General features: G+C 59.7%; 2 protein-coding genes across 4 annotated transcripts; both read right to left on the reverse strand.

Moving 5' to 3' along the window:
- Window positions 1-708: 708 nt before the first annotated feature.
- On the reverse strand, window positions 709-4,546 carry RAX2 (retina and anterior neural fold homeobox 2). The gene is made up of 3 exons (XM_004277200.3): window positions 4,094-4,546; window positions 3,106-3,337; window positions 709-2,499 (listed from the first exon to the last, which is right to left on the reverse strand). Exons 2-3 carry the CDS (start codon window positions 3,316-3,318, stop codon window positions 2,161-2,163), a joined length of 552 nt encoding a protein of 183 aa, XP_004277248.1. The 5' UTR covers window positions 3,319-3,337; window positions 4,094-4,546; the 3' UTR covers window positions 709-2,160.
- Window positions 4,547-6,888: 2,342 nt separating this feature from the next.
- MATK (megakaryocyte-associated tyrosine kinase) lies at window positions 6,889-13,997 on the reverse strand. Of its 3 annotated transcripts, XM_033400743.2 has the most exons (14): window positions 13,794-13,997; window positions 13,238-13,325; window positions 12,517-12,576; window positions 12,029-12,142; window positions 11,827-11,942; window positions 11,521-11,740; window positions 10,948-11,041; window positions 9,554-9,619; window positions 8,545-8,644; window positions 8,385-8,469; window positions 8,226-8,299; window positions 7,916-8,111; window positions 7,450-7,536; window positions 6,889-7,354 (listed from the first exon to the last, which is right to left on the reverse strand). In XM_033400743.2, exons 2-14 carry the CDS (start codon window positions 13,241-13,243, stop codon window positions 7,115-7,117), a joined length of 1,458 nt encoding a protein of 485 aa, XP_033256634.1. In that variant the 5' UTR covers window positions 13,244-13,325; window positions 13,794-13,997; the 3' UTR covers window positions 6,889-7,114. The 3 variants fall into 3 exon arrangements, with proteins under 3 accessions (XP_033256634.1, XP_004277250.1, XP_033256632.1); XM_004277202.3 differs by lacking the exon at window positions 13,238-13,325 and having other exon boundaries at window positions 13,794-13,911; XM_033400741.2 differs by lacking the exons at window positions 13,238-13,325; window positions 13,794-13,997 and having other exon boundaries at window positions 12,517-12,741.
- Between the last annotated feature and the right edge of the window lie 3,316 nt (window positions 13,998-17,313).

The raw sequence follows: 17,313 nt of genomic DNA on the forward strand, positions 1-17,313 counted from the left end.
TGCTGGAGAGGTAATCCTTCTCCGATGTGCAGGGCTGCCTTTGGTGTGAATCAAGCAACCGTTCACATGTGGGTCTGTTTCTTTGGTTCCATCAGTCAACTTGCCTGTCCATCCTTGGGCCAAAACCACACTCCCTTAATTACTGCGGCTTTCTAAAAGTCTCGATATCTAATAGTGTAAGTCCTCCAAATGCATCGTTCTTCTTCTAGATTGCCTTGGCTATTCTAGGTTCTTTGTATTTTAATATAAATTTTAGAATCATTTAGTCAGTTTCTACCAAAAAAAAAAAAAAAGGTCTGTTGGGATTTTAATTGGGATTGCGTTGACTCTGTAGATCCATTTGGGGAAGATCTGACATCTTGTGAACCTTCCAACTCCATGGGTATATCGTATCCCTTCATTCACTCACGTTTTCTTTTGTTTCCCTCAACCATATTTTGAGTTTCAGTGTCAAGCAGCTGTACGTCTTTTGTCCAACTTATTCCAAGGTGTTTGATGGTTTTGATACTATTTTAAATGGTATCTTAAACATGTAAATAGTTCCTTTTCCAAGTGCTTACTGTTAGTATATAGAAATGGATAAGAGATGCGGACATTTCACCAAAGATGCACAGATGGCAAACGAGCGCATGGAAAGGTGCTCAGCACCACGTGTCAAGAGGGAAAAGCAAAGTAAACCCACAGCGGGATGCCGTGTCACACCTGAGAACGGCTAAAATCCATACACAGGGATTTCCCCAAGAAAGATGAAGGTGTAGGTCATGTACACAAATGTCCACAGCAGTTTAATTCATAATCGTCCCAAGCTGGAACCCACCCCAGAGCAAACCAGAGGAGTGAATAAACAGACGTGTGTCCCCTACTACGGAATAGGGCTCACCAAGAAAAGGGGGTCCGCCTGGACGTCTCTCAAAATAATTGTCCTCAGCATAAGAAACCAGACAAAACCTAGTAAAGAAGACATCCTGTGTGGTTTCCTTTCTATAAAACCTTAGGAAACCCAAGTGAATGTCCAGTGACAGAAGCAGACGAATGGTCGTGTGGGGAGGGGCGGGCGGGGTGGGAGAGGACTGGGGAGGCACGCAGCAGCTGAAGGGGTGCGCACGTCATGTGACCGTGGCGAGGCTTCCAGGAGTGTACACAGACGTCAAGGCTTACCAAGTGGTATGCTTTAAGCACGTGTGATTAACTTTACGGAAATCTTACCTCAGTAAAGCTGTTACTATATATATACACACACGGAACCCCTTCCAGATGTGGTGGTTGTTCTGCGACTCTTCAACAGAGGCCTGGGTGAGGGTCAGGAGCCCGGTTCTCAACCCAGTCCAGACCCGGACAGTCTTGGGCGGGTCCTGCCCTGTATCCCCTGGCTGAAGGGAGGTGAGGACCGCCACGTGGGAGACATGGGTTGGACAGAACAAATGCTGGCCTTGTCACCAGGGCCCCGACCCCCCCCCCCCCCCCCACACAGTGGGCTGGGAGACACGATGGGGGCTGTGGCCAGTGGGGACATAAGCCACACCGTGGCAACTGGGAGGAGCAGGGACAGACAGTATTCGCCCAGCCTCAGCAGAGAGTCCCCTTGTTAGCGCCCAGCCTGGGTCCAGCATGGGGCCTGGGCTGATGGAGTCAGGCAATGAGTTTAAAAAGAGCTCCGCCCCCTACTGGCTGTGTGGCCTCAAGAAACTGGCTTCCCCTCTCTGGGCCTCAGTTTCCTCCCCTGAAAGATGAGGCTGGTGGCCATGCCCACCTCGTGGGGTAAAGCAATGGGCACATGGGGAGCACACAGTGAAAGGGGGTGGGTTGAACATGAACTGCTACTGCTGTTACTTGTTACTTCTTAGAGAGAGGGCGGCAGGCGGAGGGACTTAGACTCATCAACTCAGAATTCACACCCCAGTGGCTCCTGATTGCAGTCTAAGAACCTCAGAATCCAGCCCACCCACACCCACTTGACAGATGGGGAGACTGAGGCCCCACACTCCCTTGAGACCAGGCCAGGGACCCATCCCCCTGGCCGGGGATCCTCTGGCCACCTCCTTCTTGAAACTGGGTGCCAGTTACCCTGCAAGGCAGGGTAAGGAGGTGGTGGTGGGGTGGGGGACCTGGCATGGGTGGCCACAGACAGGCTGAGGAGGGAGGGCTGGGCAGGCACCAGGTTCAGGCCGATGGCCAGGCCCTGTCCAGAGCCTGCACGTGCTCCTTGGCCAGCAGCCGCAAGGACGCCTCCTCCAGGGTGAAACCGTCCGTGAAGCCTGGACCAAAGGTGTGGGGCCCGAAGGACCCCTGCAGCCCCGGACCCGGGCCCAGGAGGCACGGGAGTCCCGGCACGGCTGGGGGCCCAGGGCCCAGCCAGGGCTCCAGGGGCAGTGGCATGGCGGGAGGGCAGGCAAAGGGCAGTACTGGGGCCTCGGGGAGCCTCGGGGCTGCCACGGCCCCGGAGCCTGACTCCAGACGCTCCTGGCGGCGCCACTTAGCCCGGCGGTTCTGGAACCACACCTGGAAGCAACAAGAGAGGTGCTCCTGGGTCAGGGCTGGTGGGGTGAGGCGGGGCCACTCTTTCCTGCTCTGGGCCTCCCAGCCTCTCCGGGTTCTGCCTGCTGTCTAACCTGACCCCCACCTGTTGCAGTGCCAACATATGGTGTTACCTACCCCAAGGAGATGGCTGTTTTGAGAGCAGGATCTCTGCCTCTTGGCCCCCATCAAATCAGCCCCAAAGTCTTCTGAATCCAGGCTCTCCTTGCCTTTCCCTTTGCCCAGGGCCCCTCAGGCTTCCTGGCCTCCCTCCTGGTCTCTCTTGGCCCTTGGCATGAAGTTCCAGCCGCTAAGTTCGGCATTTGAGGCCCTTCCCAAGCTCCTTCTCTGCCTCCACTTCTGCCTGCCTCCACACCCAGCTCTGTGGAAATGCCTCCTATTTCACCCCTCCACACCTTCGCACACATTGCTCTGGAGGGCTAGAAAAATGCCCTTTCTCCTTCCTAGACGGCAAATTCAAACATCGAGGCCCCAGTCCCATGTCCCCTCCTCCGGGAAGCCTTCCCATACACTGGGAGGGTTCATACCTGGCACCGGCTCCCTCCTCGGGTTGTTAGGGGGTCCCCTCACCTGCACTCGCACCTCAGGCAGGTGCACCTTGGCGGCCAGCTCCTCGCGGCTGTAAACGTCCGGGTAGTGGGAGGTCTCGAACGCCCGCTCCAGCTGGTGCAGCTGGTACGTGGTGAAGGTCGTGCGGTTCCTCCGGTGCTTCTTCTTGGGGGCCTCCTCGCCAGGCCCTGGCCGCCCACCCTCAGCGGGCCCCTCGCCCGGGCTCAGGAACATGGCTGCTCCTCTCCCTCACCTGGCAGGGCGGCGGCAGGACAGACGGCGGGTGAGACATGGGAGGGACTGAGGTTGGGGAGGGCGGGGGAGCCCCCGGCCCCTGTTGGGTCTGGGGTAAGATATGGAGGGGCTTCTCCCTCCACTGGGTCCTGCATTCCTTCTGCCTCCCCAGCCTCTCTGTCCATGTCGGATCACCTGACTCTGTCTCCACTTCTTTCTCTCTGATCATTTTTCTCTGTGTCTCTGTCCGCCCCCCCCACCCCCGCCGCCTCTATTTCTCTTTCCCTCTGGAGCTCTCCCTGACTGCCTCTGTCTCCCTTTATCTCTGTCTGTGTCTAGGACCCCCAGGAAGGCAGAAGCTGGGACACTGCCTTAAGGAACACTTCCTTACCCCCCAGTCTTCTGCCCTAGGGGGCTCTCTGTGCCCCCAACTCCCACCCAGGCCCACCTGTGCCCACCTGCCCAGTGCTCACAGCTCCCAGCAGGCCCTCTGACAGCCCCTGCCAGCCCAGCTCTGTCTGCTGCTGGCCTGGCCCAGCCAGACTCGAGGGGGTTGGGGTCGGGTGGAAGGAGGATTAGCAAGGTGATTAATTGAGGGGGCCCCTCCCGCCCAGGTGCTGGTTGCTCTGAGCCACAGAGGGAGGGCTGGGTTCCAGGGGTTGGAGGGACACCATTAGCCTGGGTCTGCCACCCCTCGCTGTAGGATATAAGCAAAAGCCTCCCCCACTCTGGGCCTCAGTTTCCCTAGCTGTAAGACGGCGACAACAGGACTTACCCCACGGGGCTCTCACAGGGACTTAATGAGCTGATGAAAGGAAAGAGCATCGCACAGTGACTGGCATACAGCGAGTGCTTAATGAATGTCCACTGTTACGGCTTTTTTTTTTTTTATCATCTGGTGTGAGAAAAAGAACCTCTCAGATTCACAGATGTCAATGGGGGTTGGGGAAGCTGAGGTCCCCAGAGGTGAAGGCAATTCCAGTTGGCCCCCTGGGCACTGTGCAGGGCAAAGGAGTATGGGGCATTTTAGCTGGGTTTTGAGGTATGAATAGAAGTTCACTTTTCAGTCACTCAGTAAACACTTATTGAGCTTACTGTATACCAGGTACTGTTCACAGCAGTGAACAAAACAGACACATATCTTGAAACTGGCATCCTAGTGGAGGAGACAGACAGACAGATAATCTGTAACTATATAAGTAAAATATAGCATGTCAGGTGGTCAGAAGCCTGGTGAGAAAACTCAAGCAGGGGAGGGAAGGTTGCTCTTTCAATGAAGGTGATCAGAGTGGGAGATGGAGTACAAGGCTGTAAATTCTGGACAAGACTGGGTGTGAAGGGGCAGGTACTGGGGAGTCATGGGAGGTTGTGGAGCATGGGAGGGGCACAGATGGCATTTTGGTTGAGTAGCTATTGTGTGCAAGATGGGAGGCCAGGAGGATGCTAGAGGCCTGGTCAGAGCAAGGTTGGGGGAGAGGCAGGAGAGAAATCTGGGGGGAGAAAGTCTGAGGAGGAGGGAAGAGGACCGGTATACCCGGACCCTGTTTTTGGGACAGGTGGATGACGGGACTGTCCCTCAGGCAGTGGCCTGAGAGCTGGAGCAGGATCTTGGGAAGCCCCTGAGACTGGTTTGCCAACCCCCTCCCCAGTCCAAGGAGCCTGGGGGCTCGGGCGGGGGGGGGGGTGCCCTGAAAACAGTGAGGAGGGGCACTGGGGTTGAGAGGGGGCAGGATGAGACCCAGGAGGAGGACAGAGGGAGTTTGTCCCAGCAGCGGAGCGAGGCGGGAGACCCAGGCCCGTGGATGGACTAGGGAGTGAGTGCAGAGGAAGCAGAGATAAGTCCTTATCTCATCTCTGCTGGCTTTGTATAGATAAGGGAATGTAGGGAATGTTGGCTTTGTAGGGGAAAGGCACACACGGAGAAAGAGAAAGAGATGGAGACAGGCACTGACACACGGCATGAGTGCACACGCTCAGACACTCACATGCAGCAAAGGGTTGCAGGCCCTGGAGAAGTCGGGGGCAGGGGCGAGCAGCCTTGGACGAGGAGGGATGGCCCGGTGGGCAGGGGGCTTGATACCCAAGGGGTTGGCCAGGCAGGGAGGCCCCAGAAGCCCTGAGCCCAGGCCGGAGGGTCGGCGAGTGCTTCCAGAGGCTCCTGGGGCCCCTCCAGGCCTCAGCTGCCCCGCCTGTACGGTGGGCTGGGGCCCTGTGGAGTGGGGCTTCATCACTTGGAAACGCTAAAGAGCTGCTCTGTTCACAGGCCCCATTTAGCTAATTGGCTCCGGGTGGGTTAAGAGGCGCAGGAGGGATTTGGGTGTTAGGCCCAGGGGGCTTTGGCGATTTAGCAGGATGCGGCTGAAGGTCCAGACGCTGTGTCAGCTTAGAGCACCAGATTAGGGGCAGGCCAGGGCAGTGCGGGGCCACCTTCCATCTGGATTAGGCGGGGGCCAGGCCACTCTCAGCTTCCCACCCTTCATTTCTCCCCCAGGAAGAATCGCTAAACCCCTTCAGGTGCTGGTGGGGAAACTGAGGCTAGAGGGTGGGCGGGGCTCAGGGGGGGAACTGCAGGAGGTCAGCGTGACCTTGAGACATTTCTCAGGCTCCGCTCAGACAGGGGTGGGGCAGTCAAGGTGGGAGGCCGCGCTGTGGCCTGGTGTCCCCTCACCAGCTCAGGGGGTCCTGGGGAGGGGCCCACACCGAGCTGGCCAGAAACCCCCTCTCCAGGCAACCTAGAGGCTGGCTGTCTGGGAGCGTCATCAGAGAGAGGGTGGCTGACAGTCACAGGTAATAGCTGAGCACTAGCTGTGTGCTCTCAGTCCTTCACTGGTGTGAGCCCTCAGGGTCCTCATGTCTCCCCCGGAAGAGACGCCTGATCATAGAGGAGGCTTTGGGGGCCCATGGAGGAGGGCCACCCCTCTAGTTTGCCCAGGACACCCCGAGTTTAGCACTAACACCCCCCATCCCAGACATGCCCTCAGTTTGACGCAGTGGCTCACGGCAAGCCCGGGCCACACAGCTACGGGTCGAGTCAGGATTTGAAGCTGGGGGTGCAAGCCCGGAGCCCCAGCCCCCGCTTGAGAGTGGACGGGAGGGGCAGGGCCTTGGGACAGGCCGTGTGGCTGGCTTTTTTTCAGCGAGTGTTCCCTGGAGTCACCGGGTGAGGCTGTTAGGTCGTGACAGGTGGAGGATGTAGCCACACTGGAGCACCCCAGGAGGGGACGAGGGGCAAGGCTGAGGAAAAGAGGATGCCAGGACAGGGGACTTGGATGTCCGCAGCCGCTGGCACTCTCCCACTGTCCTTTGCACCTGGGACCCTGAGGGCTACGGTGGGGTCTTTGCCACCAAAGGAGGTGGCGGACCCGTGGGTGACGGCAAGTGGCTCTACGGGTGGCTGTGATCCCTGGCCTGGGGGACTCCTGGCCCCATCCCAGGGGAAATATATGCCCCTCTGGGCTGCAAGGTCCTAGCCTGGTGAACCCCTCAGTGGGCAGACAACTGGGCAGGCAGATCACCCCCAGTAAGTGATGGGGTCCCCAGAGTGGTAGCAGAGAGAGACTCAGACACCCAGTCCTTGGAACCAGTCTTTATCCAGGCGCTAATCCTTCACTTCCCTGGGGCCGTGGTGCCCACGGGCTGCCCAGAGCCCCCACCCCAACCCCGACGCAGCCTGCCCCTGTGATGTGAGCCGGGCGGGCAGCTTGCTGGCCCTGCCGCTCCTCAGGCCTGGCCCGAGTCCCCACCCTGTGCCCCCCACTGTCTCAGTTCTCTGGGGCCCGAGGCCCCGCGGGCAGGGTCAGGGCTCCTGGCTGCGGGGCAAGGTGGGACCGTCTGCATCCTGCCCCCCGTTGGGGGCCGAGGTGCCCACGCTGCGCAGCTCCCGGGCCAGCTTCTCAGCCAGTTTGCGGAAGGGCGGCCGGCGAGCGGGCTCAGCCTCCCAGCAGCTGCCCATGAGGGCGTGGATGGGACCCGGGCAGCCCTCGGGGGGCTCCATGCGGTACCCCTTCTCCACGGCCTCTGACACCTCCTTCAGCGACTATGGGCAGAGGGCACGCCGGTGCGGGCTGGGGGTCAGGATCACGACCCCTAGACCTGCGGGGGACCCAGTGCCGCCCCCCCGCCCCTGCTCACCATCTTGGGGTATGGAGCCCGGCCGTATGAGAAGACCTCCCACAGCAGCACCCCGAAACTCCAGACGTCCGACTTGCTGGAGAACTTCTGTGGGGCCGGAGATCAGGGGGAGAGGGACCCCTCAGGGCTTCTGCCCCGGCCCCTGCTTCCTCCAGGAAGTCCCCCTGGGTTGATCTTTAGTCCCAGGTCTCCTCCCAGTAGGCTCCTGCCTCTGAATCCGCCCCACCCCCCAACCCAGACTCAGTGCAAGAACGAGGTTATTCTTGCTCTCACTTGCTGAGCCCAAGACTGTTTCAGAAATGAGGAGACCAAGGCCCAGACTGGGGCTAAAAGGAACAATTATGGGCCAAGGGCTTACCAGGGAGGCGGAGCCAGTCCCTTGGAGGTTCAGAGAGGCAAGAGACAGGCCCAGGGTCGCACAGTGGAGCTAGGGTTCCAAGGGCCCTGGGGGGTAAGGGGGGCTCACCCCGTGTTTGAGAGCCTCGGGTGCCGTCCACTTGACTGGAAGCCGGCTGGAGTCCAGCCCCTTCCGCTCGGCTTTGGCCAGGCCAAAGTCGCTGACCTTGGCCACCAGGTCCTCGGACACGAGGATGTTCCGGGCGGCCAGGTCTCGGTGCACCAGCTTCTTGCTCTCCAGGTATTCCATGCCCTCGGCCACGTGCCTGGAGTGGAGGGGTGGCGGGCACGGGGCTCGGCTGCCTGGACCACAGACTCCCAAGGCCAGGCTCCTCCCTGCTCCGTGCCTCGGTCTCTCTGCCCCCGGGAGCCCCACTCACAGGGAAAACTGCAGGAGCTGGGGGATGTTCACAAGGGCCCGGCCCCGCGTTCGTAGAAAATTCACCAGGTTACCCTGTGTGGGAGACACGGGTGGGGTGAGGGCTGCTGGAGGCTGCTGGGCCGCCGCACCCCGCCCAACCCTCGGGCCCTGCCCCCACCTTGCTCACGTGCTCCATGACGATGTAGAGGCCCTGGTGCAGGATCACACCCAGCAGACGCACCAGGTTCTTATGCTGCATCTTCCTGGGGGCAGGCGGGTGTGGGGTGAAGGTGGCTTGGACCCCCACCCCAGCATGCCCTCCCCTCACCAGGACTCACGTCATGACCGCCGTCTCGTCCAGGAAGGCCTGGGCTGTCACGTCGCACTTGATGTTCTTCACGGCCACCTTCTGTCCCAGGTACTCACCCTGCAGGACGGCTGGGGGCCGGTGGGGGAGGAGATCAGGACCCCACAGAGACTGGACAGACACGGGGACATACCCACTCACACTGACCCCCAAGGATGCCAATGCAGCGGTGGGTCCCCAGGCCTGGAAACCGCTCCCCGACAAACTCCAGATCCCTGAGCAAAGAGAATCACCTAAACCAGTCTGCAAACTCCAGCCCTCGGGCCCAATCCAGTCCCAACGTGGGTTTCTGCGAGGCTCGCAAGCTCAGAATGGGATTTTACATTTTTAAATGGTTGAAAAAAGATCAAGAGAAGAATATTTTATGACATGAAAATTGCACAGAATTCAATTTCAGTGTCCATAAATAAAGTTTTATTGGCACACGGCCATGCCTGTTCATCTCCCTGCGGCCTGTGGCTGCTTTCCTGCTACAAGGACAGAGCTGGGCAGATGTGACAGATGGAAAATACACACACTCCAGCCCTTTCCAGAGAAGGTCTGTGAGCCCTGATCTAGGCCCCGGGGTCTTCCAGGATAATAACTTCAGGCAACGGCATCAAAAGAGAGGGAACAGGGACTTCCCCGGCAATCTGGTGGTTAAGAATAAGTATTCCACTGCAGGCGGCGGGGGTTCCATCCCGGCTGGGGACTAAGATCCTGCATGCCATGCAGTGCGGCCGGGAAAAACAACAACAACAAAACAAAAGAGGGACCAGAGGGACCAGTGTGCGCCAGAGCCCGGGGTTGTGAAGGGCTCACACCCGCTGGGCGCCTGCCTGAACTACCTTTCTCCTGGCACCGGCTGTCGTGAACCTCCTTTCACAGAGAGGAGCCCTTGGGTTCTCAGCCGCACAGCAAGTAGGTATCAAATGTGGATGTGAATTCATCTCTGGGACCCCACCCACCCTCCTTCAGCCCCTGCCAGGCCCCCCGCTCACCTCCAAACTCTCCTTCTCCGATCTGCGCTCCCAACGTCAAATGCTGCAGGTTCAGTAACCAGCCGGCTGTCGGGGGGAGACCCGGTCAGAGGGCTGCCAGGTGCCAGCCCCTCCCACGGCAGCTCCACCTGGCGGGAGACCAGGCCGTGTGGCATGCGTCCCCACAGTGGCCCAAGGGCGTGTCTGAGGCTCCGCACTCCTGGTACCAGTTATCGGGCGGCCAAAAGCAACAGAGCCCTTCTCTGTTCCATCTGGAGACTGTGTCCTTCCAAGGACCCTGTAGGCTCTTCCTTTACGATCCTTTATCCCTGACCACCCAGGGACACACACACAGGCCAAAAAATACAACAGAGATTGGTAAAGCTTCCGGAACCTTCTGGTAAAGGTTCTGGAACCTTCCAGAATCTTCCAGCGCTCTAAGTCATTATCTGTGTTCCAGCTTCCCTGATCTTTCTCTCAAGCACCCCTGTGTTCTTCCCCCCCCGCCCCCAGCAGGTTCTGTAGGTCTCCTCCTCCACCTCCCCAAAGCCCCTCTCCAAATCACAAGCCCCTGAGTACAATCAGGCACGGTGACACCAGCCTCCACCCAGATGCCATCCCCAAGACACTTCCAAGGAGACAGCCACAATCACCAGGTTCAAAAGGGGTGGCCACGGTAGGGCACATTGGCTCTGAGCATGGAGGATTTCACTCCTCAAGGGCTGGAAAAGCATTTCACGTGAGGGGAATAGAAGACACAACAGTACAGATGCATGAGAGGAAACGAGGAGTCACACAACCCCAGGGGCTTGTGGAATAGAGGAAGGGCTTTGTAGATGAAGCAGGAAAGATAGCTCGGCCACAGGGGAGGGTTTGGGAAGAAGGAGGACACTCCCTCAGGGAAGAGGTGGTCCGACTGGACTGTCTGAGGCTGGGCTAGGGCAGGGGCAGCCAGGCAGGGAGGGGCCGGATTTTTTTTTTTTTTTTTTTTTTGGCGGCGCCAGGTGGCTGTGGGATCTTAGTTCCCCGACCAGGGAGTGAACCCTTGCCACCCCCTGCAGTGGAAGCGCGGAGTCCTAACCACTGGAAGTCCTGGGGAGGGGTCAGGTTTAACAGGTGTTAGAACTTGGCCATGGAGGGGGTGTGGGAGGGTGGGGGACGTCGAGGATCTGCCCAGGGTTTCTGGCTCAGGGATGATGGGAACAGAGGCAGGGGTTGGGGTGGGGGGAAGCAGCAGGTGTGAGAACCAGATCAATATTGTGCCCCGCCCGGCCTAAGGGCAGCCCAGGTCTTCTGCCTGCAGAGGCAGGCACAGCGACCTGCTCAGGTGATGTGGCCTTGGCCCTGTGCCCAGGCCCCAGGGCCCTGCCTCTCCAGTCCAGGCTAACACTGAGCAGAAGGGCGGGGGCCCCTACCCTTGGCCAGCTCCTCCTCCGCTGACTTGGTGCCCTGCTTTCTCTTGGGTTTCACCAGCTTCGTGCAGATGGCCCCCTTGTCCTTGCTGTAATGCTGCAGGGTGGGGCAGGGCAGAGGCAGCCATGAGCCCACCCCGTGGGTGAGGGAACCCCTGCATCCCATCCCCTTCCTAGGGGGGAACCTCTGGATGGGGTGGGTGGGAGCTGGGGAAGAGGAGAGGGGGTTCGTTCCCACAGGACTCTTTAGGCTGGTTTCCATGGGAACAGGAAAGGATGCAGACTAGCAGGAAACAGGAGGATGGGGAGTGTCTTGGCATTGGTGTCAAATTGAAGGTTCCTAGGTGTGCCCAGAGGAGTCACCCCAGTCTCTGGAGGTGGGACCTGGAGGACTCAGACCAACTGTAGGGTTTGGTGGCCCATGGAGACCAGCCCCTCCTTCCCCCCATTGGGGAGCAGACACCTCTTGGGTCCCATGTCCAGCCAGCTGTCGGGATAGGGCGGAGCCTGGCATCCCTCCATCTCCGCAATGGGGGGGCATGGGCTCTGGGGTCCCGGGCCTGTGGCCAGCCGCACCTCCACCATATCCATGAGGTTGCAGAAGCAGACCGCCTCGTCGATGGTGAGGTGGCCGTCGCGGTGCAGCACACGGTAGTGGATGACGTCACGGCCGAAGCTCACGCACAGCACGTAGTCGCCCGGGTGCCGCGCGGACTCTCGCACCAGGAACAGCCCGTCCTCGGGCGGCTGCAGCTGCTGCACAGCCTCCTGGCCCGAGATCTTCCCGTGGAACCACCTGCGGCCGGCGGGAAGGCGCGCTGGGCATGGCTGGCCGGGCCCCGCTGACCCCGCCCCGGTCCCGGTCTCTTCCCCACGACTCACGGCATGAGGCTGAGCTTGGGGTCCGCAGAGAGGGCCTCGCGCTCCCGCAGTGCGCCCGCCGCCAGCAGCCCCTCCTGCCCGCTGGCGTGGTGCTTGGCGCGGTACCAGCTCTTGTTCTGCGGGAAGGGAGCCAGGTGGGGTCGGTGGGATGGTTTCCTGGCGGAGTCCCCTCTCCCCAGGCACACACCCCCTCCCCACTCACCTCGCAGGCCTCCAGGATGGTGACCACGTCACCCTTGCGGAAGGCCAGCTCCCCGGGCTTGGGGCGCGTGTGCTCACACTTGGTGATGCATTGGGTGCCTGGGGCCCAGCGCCTCTAGCGGGGGGGGGGTGCCGAGAGGGGGAAAGGGGTCATGAGAGAGATGCGGGGTGAGGGGAGAGAGAGGCCCAGAGGAGAGAGAAAGACTGGATTGAGGCAGAGACCACAAACAGCACACAGGGAGAGAGGAGAGGAGAGAGGGCGAGGGAGCGAGCAGTGGACATATCAGAGTCACAGAGCAGGGGCCCAGGGCAGGAGGGCAGGAGGAAAGGGTGAAAGAAGAGCAAGAGCAAGTGATAGAGGAAGATTGGCACACACCGCCAAGGGGCCACGGGTCAGACAGTAAACCTCCCGCTCCCCATGGAGTGGAGCTCCTGTGGACTGAGCAGAGGAAGGGCCGGGGCACAGGCACCCAGGTTGGGGGTACTCACCGTTGGCATCCTGGCTGAGATGGGTGAGGGGTGCCAGGCGTGGAGGAAGCGAGGGCTCCCCTGGGGAGGGGGCAGAGACCAGCTGGAGAGCCCAGATTCAAGCGAGGCTGGGGCCCCAGGGGCCATGACTACCACTTCCAGCTCAGGCCAGGTGGAGGTGACAGCCAGCCGGCCTCCCCAGGCTTGTAGGGGCTCCCCAAGCCCCTCTGGGGAGGTGGTCTTTCCCTGGAAGAGTTCCTTAGCATGGAGCCTGACCCCGCCATCATCCCCAAAGGGAAACTGAGGCACAAGGCAGGCACAGAGCAAGTGGCCAGGGGCTGACTCAGGCCCCAGCAGCCCTCACAGTGCGTGGGGAGCTTGCAGCCACCTAATGGAGCCTGGTTCTTCCTCTTTTCTGGTAAGTAGGCAGGGACAGGACAAGGAAACGGGATGATTCAAGGTCATTCCTAAGAATCTCTGACCCTGAAGGGGGTGGGGGCCGGAGCAGTGCAGCCCTGCTGGGCTCCTGTGGCCGCCAGCTGAGCCTCTCCCCTCTCCCACCCCACGCCAACCCAGGACGGACACACAAAGTCCCTCGCTGCTGCTGGGGCTGGGGCATTTCCGCCCCCTGCTTCCCCCATAGACCCCACCAGGTGGCTGGGCAGTGGGACAGGTTGGGAGGGGTGAGTCTCTGCTCCTCGAATATGTGCCCCCAGAAATCCCCAGCCCTACGTGTACTCACACGCATACTGATCCATGTACACACAGAAACACACAGGTGGACACAGGTACCCACAGGCACGCGGGTATGCAAGCAAAAGCAGGTTCTCCTAGAGACAGTTGTGCACACACGTCTACACGTGTGAACACACGCACAGACTCTCGGACATTCGGAAACGTGTGTACCAGCCCCCCCCCCACCACACACAAACCCACACTTGAACACCTGGGCGCCAGACGCTGGGCCACTCGGGCACGCAGAGCTACACGCAGGGCCGCGCACACGCAGCTCGGAGACACGCGCACATCCCTCCACGTGGACCCGCGGATACACACAGCCAGGGGCTTGCAGACGCGCACACCCGCACCCACAAAAATACCACCCCACCCCACCCCGCTCCTGGTCGCATCTAACCACCCCCGCCCCAGCCGCGTACCGGACGCGCGCCCCGGACGCGCACGCTCGCGCTCGCACACCGGCCCCTCCCGCGCTCGCCCGGCATACCTCCACCCGCGAGCCCTTGGGGTCCCCCCACTGTCCCACCGTCTCTCCCCACCATCCCCACCGGCGCGCTCACCTGTTCAGGGGTCGCCCCTGGGCTGCACCCCGCGCCCGCCCCCAGGAGGGCCCCCGCGCGCCGGCTGCGCACCCCGAGGCGGCCCCGGCTGCACAACTTGGCGCAAGTTGCTCCGCTTCCTCATTTTGGGGGGGAAGGCTGGGATTGAGGAGGTGGGGAGCGGGAGGCGCGGCGGCCTGGGAGGCCCCCGCGGGTCCTAGCGCCGGCCGTACTGCGGTCTGCTTAGCGCGCCGCCGCCGCCGGCGGCCCCTCCCCGCCCCGCCTCCGAGGCCCCAGGCGCCTCCTGCGAGGCCCGGGCGGGGGCCAGCGGCGTTCTCGGGCTCCACGCCGCTCCCCGGCCCGGCGCTGCGGGGCGCACACCCCTGCCCATTCCGGGAACCCACACCTTGGAGCGTGGAGCTAGTGCCAAGCGAGCACAGGGAGGGGAAGGAGAGTGAGCTTCCCGTCCGGGGAGGTAAGCAAGCCACAGAGCGCAGACAACACGGTGGACCCTTCTGCCTGGGATTCCAACGCCCTCAGTCAACTCCTCTAACAACAAGGATCTCATTTCAGTACCTGGCCCCTGGAGAGGGCTGCTGGTGCCTGGAGCAAAGAAAGCCCTCAAAATGTCAACCACTATGAATATCCTTATCATCATCAACGACATTAAGGGAAAATTGGGGCCACAGGAAAAAAATCATCTGGAACTGGAGGCCTCCTGGCAGAGCAGCCGTCCTTGGACGGTAAGAGTGGGGCCTCCACAGCGCCAACGCAGCTGTGCCAGAGGCAGGTGCTGCCTCCTCCCAGCCTCAGTTTCCTCCTCTGTAGGGCCAGGCAGCACCAGCTTCCAGCTCAGAGGACAACCTGATGAGCATTTGATGGCCTGGGGGCCTGGCTTCCAGCTGTCGCTCTGCGATCTCCCTTACAATTCTTTCTATGAGTGGAGGACTCCGCTTGGACAAGGATGAAGCTGATCTCAGCAGGGTGATGAAGCAAGATGCCCAGAATTTAATTTTCTGGTACCCCAAAAGGCTGTCTCTGCCTCTAAGGTGTCATGTGACTTCTGGCAATAGAGGCCCAGTTACAAGAATTATAGATATTCAATATCATGCAATATTATGCAACAAAAACTAGGAAACTATGTGTATGAAAATGCTAAAATCTCTGATTGTCAAAAACAACCACCACCTACCAGAATGTGATACAAAACAAAACGCACGATCCCATTCACATTACACAGGAGACAGTAAGTCCAAGGGGAGCATTCCGGAAGGGGACCCTCCAACCAGCAAAGGGTTATTCTCAGTGAAGGAAGCAGGTAGGAGGCGAGCAAGGGGGAGGACGTCTTTCTCTGTGGTGGTGTAATTTACTAATGCTGGCAGCATTTGCAGGGAGGTTTCCTGCTCGTCAGTCTCCCTGTGCTCCATGGATCTGGCTGTGGGATCATCCAAGGGTGTGCCCCAGCCCCCCCTTCCCAGCCACGGGAACTGCTTTGGACCAAGGGGCTGGGGACCCTGCAGCCGGCATTTAGCGGGGTCACTGGAGGCCAACCATATATGGCAAACCATCAACACTTGCCCAAAATAGAAATGCAACGTCAAAGTAACCACAGTGGAAACCCAGCAGCACCATTAGAGTCACACCAGCCACTTCAGCGGCCCCAGGCCCACGATGGAAGTTTGCCTGCTCTGCTCAGCAAGGCCATGAGCCTGTGCTTAAGACACCCCAACACCCTGGCACCCCATGGAGACTTTCTCCTTGATGCAGCCAGAGAGATGGGAGGAGGTCGAAGGGGTCTGCTTTCTCTCCCTGCAAAACCATGATACTTGGTGTCTGAGAAACATCGACATCCTCCCCAGGACCCCCAGGGGTCCTTGTCCCACACTCTGGGAGGCTCTTCCCTGGAATGAATAACCAGAGAAACCAGAGGTGTTGAGACTGGAGGACAGTCTTTTAAAAAAAATTTAATTGATTAATTAATTAATTTTTGGCTGTGTTGGGTCTTCGTTGCTGCGCGCGGGCTTTCTTCAGTTGCGGCGAGCAGGGGCTACTCTTCATTGTGGCACATGGACTTCTCACTGCAGTGGCTTCTCTTGTTGCGGAGCACAGGCTCTAGGCGTGCGGGCTTCAGTAGTTGTGGCACGCAGGCTCAGTAGTAGTGGCTTGCAGGCTCTAGAGCGCAGGCTCAGTAATTGTGGCACATGGGCTTAGTTGCTCCTTGGCATGTGGGATCTTCCCGGACCAGGGCTCGAACCCATGTCCCCTGCATTGGCAGGCGGATTCTTAACCACTGTGCCACCAGGGAAGCTCTGGACGACAGTCTTAAAAGGAGACAGTGTCAGGTGCCCAAAGCAACAAGGGCTGGCCTGGGTGAGGGAGGCCCCCATGGTGTGGGCATGGGGCATGGAGCTGTGCCTGACCCTAGGGGGATAGATTTGAGTCCATGGTTTATTTGGGTCATAAGGGGTGAGCTCCCCATCTCTGGAGGCATCCAAGAACCAGCCACTTTGAATCACAAAGACACGATGGTTCTTCCAGTCCCTGGAGGTGGCAATACAAGTTTCTCCTGTCTCTTGCCTTCTACCAGCCTGAAGCCAGTTGGTAGCCACATCATGGATCAGTCTCCCAGACTTCCCCAGTGCCAGGCTCCTCACCCTCCACATTTCAGTCCTGTTGACTTGATTCCAGAAATTCTCTGACCCCACCCCGCCCCAGGCAAGCCATGTGGTGCAGGCTGGTGACACAGAAGCCCCCTCCCTGCTCTCCTGGTTGCCTCCAGTTTTCCGCCTTGCTATCATACACCTTCCACTGCACCAACACGGGATGAAAACGTGGTTGTGCCCCCCCCCCCACTCCACACTCTATACCCTTGCATAGCTCCCCACTGCCCGAGGACAGAGCCTCAGATGCTCAGTCCGGCACTCAGGGCTCTTCGTGTTCAGCCTCCAGCTGACCCCCGGGCCTCGTCTCCTGCTCCTACCAAGTATCTCCCAGTCTGGCAGCGCTGAACTGCAGGAGTTTGCCTGGCTGTCCCCTCTGCCTGGGATGTCTCCTACCCCCTTGTCCAGAGGGCATCCCCAGCTCTCACCATCTTTCTGAAGTCTTCCCCACCCTTCTCAGAGTAAGACCCCACTTCTATGCCCTGAAAGGACAAAACAGTAGCCCTCTCATCTTGCTGTGTGAGGGGCGTGGACCTGGCCTTAGTGACTAAGCCCATCAGCCTGCCTGAGAAGGAACCAGCCCAAGGGAAGCAGAGAGACTGAACACCTCGCGGAGAATTCAAATGCTTGGATCCAGCCATGCCTGGAGTTCATGCTCTGCCTAGTGTTGGAAGCTGGTCTTTGCTTTTTGGTGGCTTCGGGAGGGGGTTTCTACCACTTGCAACCAAAGGGATTCTTAATACTGAAAATGGGACCAGGAGTTGGGTGTTGAAATGAACGGAATCGGGGCTTCCCTGGCAGTCCAGTGGTCAAGACTCCGCGATTCCAATGCAGGAGGTGTGGGTTCGATTCCTGGTAGGGGAACTAAGATCCCACATTCC

This window comes from Orcinus orca, chromosome 3, assembly GCF_937001465.1.
Source record: "Orcinus orca chromosome 3, mOrcOrc1.1, whole genome shotgun sequence".
NCBI lineage: Eukaryota > Metazoa > Chordata > Mammalia > Artiodactyla > Delphinidae > Orcinus > Orcinus orca.

Coding starts and splice junctions, on each gene's coding strand:
- RAX2 (XM_004277200.3), bottom strand. CDS start 3,318: ATGTTCCTGAGCCCGGGCGAGGGGCCCGCTGAGGGTGGGCGGCCAGGG. Junction 2,500..3,105: donor TGCCTGAGGTGCGAGTGCAG/GTGAGGGGACCC, acceptor TGTTGCTTCCAG/GTGTGGTTCCAGAACCGCCG.
- MATK (XM_033400741.2), bottom strand. CDS start 12,642: ATGGCCCCTGGGGCCCCAGCCTCGCTTGAATCTGGGCTCTCCAGCTGG. Junction 11,741..11,826: donor CCCAAGCTCAGCCTCATGCC/GTGAGTCGTGGG, acceptor CGCCGGCCGCAG/GTGGTTCCACGGGAAGATCT. Junction 11,042..11,520: donor ACCTCATGGATATGGTGGAG/GTGCGGCTGGCC, acceptor CCCACCCTGCAG/CATTACAGCAAGGACAAGGG.